Source organism: Rhinopithecus bieti, unplaced genomic scaffold (genome assembly GCF_001698545.2).
Source record: "Rhinopithecus bieti isolate Rb0 unplaced genomic scaffold, ASM169854v2 scaffold_8760, whole genome shotgun sequence".
NCBI classification, from domain to species: Eukaryota; Metazoa; Chordata; class Mammalia; order Primates; family Cercopithecidae; genus Rhinopithecus; species Rhinopithecus bieti.
The window spans coordinates 636500-641509 of record NW_016806225.1 but is presented as its reverse complement, the minus strand read 5'-3'; the positions used below and the strand labels follow the sequence as shown (position 1 = coordinate 641509).

The window sequence follows — 5010 nt, the reverse complement described above, 5'->3', positions numbered from 1 at the left end:
TTTTTTTTGCTAATCTCTGCCCTCTGGCGGTACAAGTTGGAGTATCTTTTTTTTTTTCTTTGAGACGGAGTCTTGCTTTGTCGCCCAGGCTGGAGTGCAGTGGCACAATCTCGTCTCACTGCAGTGCAACCAAGTTGGAGTAGCTTTTAAAAAATATTGATCCTTTTCTCCCTGCCCCCAGCAATTGTGAAGCTGTTAGAAAACATCAGGTTGCCAGAAATATCCGCTAACCTAATTGACATTGAGCTTTTGGAGGTGGGGAGACTTTTAAATAATTATTTTATTAATTTAGCAGATATTGAAGGAGTCTTACTAAATTCAAGACACTGATTCTGTGCGTGTTTGGGAACTACATAGACCAGATCTCAACTCCCATTAGCTAACTCTGACCTTGGGTGGGATCACTTCTGTAAGTCTGCTTCCCTTGCTGTAGTAAGAGACACGAAATAAATCAACTAATGTTGGTAAAGCAAATAGGAAAGTGTTTGGTGCACAATGTGTTTAGTGAATATTATTATAGTCACTGATAGGTGGTTAAAAATAATCTGTCTTGCACAAGTATGTTTGTAGATTGTTGACTGATACTTGTTTTTCTAGCAGCAGTTTTATACATGACTCTTAATTTCCAAGGAGATTTGCTGAAGCCACGTAATCTGTAGTGCACTGAGTTTGCAGGCAAGGAGGGTTGAGTGAAAGGAGAGTTTGCTTTCCTTCCTTGGTAAGGGGCTAATGCTAGACAAAATTTTAAAAGAAAATGTAAACTTGTTCTACCTCCCCTTTTGTAAAATGTCTCTCCTAAAATGTCAGGTACAGTCCTGCTGTACTTGGACCCGGCTGGGTTACTTCATCAGACTCAGCCCTGTTCCCCAAAGAATTTTAAAATTACCCATTTCTCATCCGTTTTCAATATCTATTCCCTTGGGGGGAACTTAGTTGCTTAGGAGGAGGTAAATGGACTTTTTTTACTAATCCATATTAATGTTTAAATGACTAATGGTATCAAAATCCTCCCCAAAATACATATATTTTTAAAGAATGTAGCCAAATGAAATAACTGTAATGTCGAGTAAAATTTTTACAGGATGAGGGTCATTTAGACCTGCCAGCCTATGGTGAAATCTCACTCTTTTCACACAACTCCAGCTCCTTTGAAATGAAAAGTTTACAATTATTTCCTGTGATCTATTTATGAAACTACAAATGATAGAAATTTTCAAGTCCTTTTCCTATCTCTCACCCCTTCATTTCTGAAGGTAACAGGGCAGGCATAAGGGCACACAATGTACCTATGGATCTTTTGTACATTCAGTGTTTGAGTTTACCCTCTTCTTCCATGACTTGCCACCATTTTCCTGCAGCCACTTTTGCTCATAAATAAAATAAGCAATTTTTATCAACAGTTTATAAACTTTTTTCTTTTAAATCTAATTCTTTTTTGATTAAATTCTTGCTGTATATAGTATATACTTTTAAAAGGAAATTTCTTTCTGTGTTTGCATTCATCAGCAAGATAACTGAGTACTGGTTGCTTGCCCATCAGTGTGTTCATATAGTATAATTGTAGCAGCTAACAGTGTGACAATTATCAGTTTCAGCATCAGGCAAGTGGCTGGATGGTATTCGAAAATGGTATTACAATGCTGCAGGATTCAATAAACTGGGTAAGCATCTGTGCTTTTTAATTTTTCTTTTTTTTCTGAGAGTATTGCTTTTACAAGTGTTACTGTGGTTCCAAAAAATATTTAAGTTCTTGTATACATCAGAAGATTTTAAAATTAAATCCCATTATGTTAAATCCAGTTCCTTTTTAAAATTTTTTTGAGAGGAGAGGGATGAAAGCCTCTAAAATGTTTGACTTGGTAATGATTTAAGTAGTAAGACATTTTCCTTCTACACCCCCTCTCCCAACTCTACCACTTAAAATTTTATTTATTTATTTGAGACAGAGTCTTGCTCTGTCACCAGGCTGGAGTGCAGTGGCGCAATCTTGGTTCACTGCAACCTCCGCCTCCCGGGTTCAAGTGATTCTCCTGCCTCAGCCTTCTGAGTAGGTGGGATTACAGGCCTGTGCCACCATGCCTGGCTAATTTTTTTGGTATGTAGTAGAGACAGGGTATCACCATGTTAGGCTGGTGGCGAGCTCCTGACCTCAGGTGATCCACCTGCCTCGGCCTTCCAAAGTGCTGGGATTACAGGTATGCGCCAATGCGCCTGGCCTTCCACTTAAAATTTTAAGTTTTATAAACACTGAAAGTAGAGATTTTTCAAATATTAAAATTTTCTCATATCCATGCGATCATATGTTTCCTAAGCTTTTTTAGAACTTTGTAGTTTGCCATGAACTTCATCTTTTGCTATTGAAGCTTGAAGAAAGTGTAAGCAGAAGTCACTGGTTCCTTAGTATACTATCGTTTTAAGATTCATTAATACCTTGATCTCAGATTTAAACTATGAGAAAGTAGAGATGTGGTTTATTAATGTGTGTTTAAAAACAAAGTAAACATTTAAAATATTTTGTAAATGGTTTAGATAAAATAAGAATCTTGTGGCATTGGATTTTAAGAGGCTCATATATTGTTTCCATAGTCTAGTTCAAGAAATAACCCATTGTATCAAGTAATAACTCATTACTTTTAATGGCAAAACCACAATTACTTTTGCACCAACCTAATGTATGAAGTACATTGAATTTCCATTGAACCTAGTGATTTGAATTCGATAGTTCACCAGAAGTTGTAAGTTATAAGTCATAAAGATATTTTTACTAATTTTAAAAAAACGTGATTTTTGAGATGCATGTGCTATCTAACTTTGTCGTCTATCATAGGGTTAATGCGAGATGATACAATATACGAGGATGAAGACGTAAAAGAAGCCATAAGAAGGCTTCCTGAGAACCTTTATAATGACAGGATGTTTCGAATTAAGAGGGCACTGGACCTGAGCCTGAAGCATCAGATCTTGCCTAAAGAGCAGTGGACCAAATATGAAGAGGTAGCACAGCTTTATCTACCTGACAATGTTGCTCATTAAGGATTTTTAGAAACGAGAAACATGTTCATTTGCGTGGTGTTAGAGTTTTCTGAGTCATGTCAAATAAATATTCTGTCAATAGTTTGGTGAGGTTAATAAAGCAAATGTTATTTCCGCTTTAGAAGAAAACCACATTGACTCTTACATGTGAAATGATTCTTCTGAAATCACTAAGCAAGTCACTAATATAGAGAGCCAGGACTGAAATCCAGGTCATTGTTGTTCTACCTCTGCACTCTGCTTTCTACTTAGATGAAAAGATCAGCCCATTGAGTGGCACTCCAGATCCCAAGAAGAGCTTCTGTGAAGCAAACTCTCACCCCTTGAACTGCATTGAAACTAGGCAAAGGCCTGTAGACACTCGTTTCTTTTTCTTCCCAAAAAGACTTCCCTCTCATAACCTATCAAAGCAACTTACCACACTATCACCACAGATTTGACATTTTAAAAAGCAGATAGTTCTTAGGTTGAGAATATGTTTTCTAAAATTGGAAATTAAAAAGTACTTTTTTTTTTCTTGTTATCGAAGACCTGTTGAGTGTTTGGGATATATCAGTATGCGATGGTAATATATAATATTTCATTCATTCTTTAGGAAAATTTCTACCTTGAACCGTATCTGAAAGAGGTTATTCGGGAAAGAAAAGAAAGAGAAGAATGGGCAAAGAAGTAATCATGTAGTTGAAGTCTGTGAATGCAGCTGTTATGAAGATGGTTATACTTGAAACAAACAATTTTAAGAATTATTTGGTCTGCAGATGTTTTACTTTAAATAAATGTCTATTGTAATGGTTGGAGTTTTTGAATTCCAGACCTTACACTGAATAACTACTGAATCCATTTACTGTTAAATTTTTTTCCAAACTTATAAGATATTTTTAGTCGTGTTTAACTGCTACCTGGAACTCAGAGGCCACTTTATCAGTTTTCCTCACTGGTTGGATAGCCTATAAGTTTATGGAAGGATATAACTTCCGTAAGTTACACCCTTGTGGAAGCTACTGAATAAAAGAAGGGGAGTGCACCCCTAGTTTGCCAGGATTGAGAAATAGCCTCTTCACTGCTATCCAAATAGATTTGATTTTGCATCCTATCATTTAAAAATAAATTATGTATTCACCCCAACATAGGCATACTTAAGTAATATATATACTCCTGTGCTAACATGTGTACTAGAAAACAAAAAGTAGACATTAGAAAAATGGAAGTATAAATACAAATCATACTTGTCCCCATATCCCAGTGACTTTTCCACTTTGGAAATAATTGTTATGAAGTTTAAGGGTTGGATACTAATCAGTTAAAAGTTTTAAGATCATAGGGTAATTTTTTAAAATATAAATTAGAATCATTGGCTAGGCATGGTGAGTCATGCCTGTAATCCCAGCACTTTGGGAGACTGAGGCGGGCAGGTCACCTGAAGGAAGGAATTCGAGACCAGCCTGGCCAACACGCTGAAACCCTGTCTCTACTAAAAATATAAAAAATTAGCTAGGCGTGGTGGTAGGCACCTATAATCGCAGCTACTTGGGAGGCTGAGGCAGAATTGCTTGACCCCGGGAGGCGGAGATTGCCGTGAGCCTAGATCACACTACTGCACTTTAGCCTGAGCGACAGTGGCTCTGTCTCCAAAAAAAAAAAAAGGAAATTAGAATTATTCGATGTTGTCATTTCCAGTCCTAAATTCTGAAATGCTTTCTTTGGTGGAGGTGAGAGTGCGGAGCCACAGCTAGTAAAGAAGGAACAGTAGGACCTGCAGCCTCCCTGGTTTTCCAGGACAAGTCATTGCTGTGTGTGGCAGGAATGCCTTACCTCAAATAACAAAACAGTGTGAGAAACAAATTTGTGTTACATTTAAAATTTGTAAGGCAATGAGAAATGTGTGTATCATGAAGAGCATCTTCAAATTTTTGCTAAAATATTAGCCTCTTAAATTCCCTAGGAACCCACTTCCCCCCGCTTTTTTTTTTTTTTTTT

The 5010-nt window shown here is 36.9% G+C and overlaps 1 protein-coding gene across 1 annotated transcript in view; it reads left to right on the top strand.

The window, feature by feature from the left end:
- The window catches only part of UQCRB (ubiquinol-cytochrome c reductase binding protein), a 5141-nt gene extending 1311 nt beyond the window's left edge, over positions 1–3830 (top strand). Inside the window, exons 2-4 of the mRNA XM_017875282.1 lie at positions 1590–1661; positions 2828–2994; positions 3629–3830. Of these exons, the coding sequence (XP_017730771.1) occupies positions 1590–1661; positions 2828–2994; positions 3629–3706 (317 nt within the window). The 3' untranslated portion in view covers positions 3707–3830. The remainder of the gene's footprint in view (positions 1–1589; positions 1662–2827; positions 2995–3628) is intronic.
- Positions 3831–5010: the final 1180 nt, after the last annotated feature.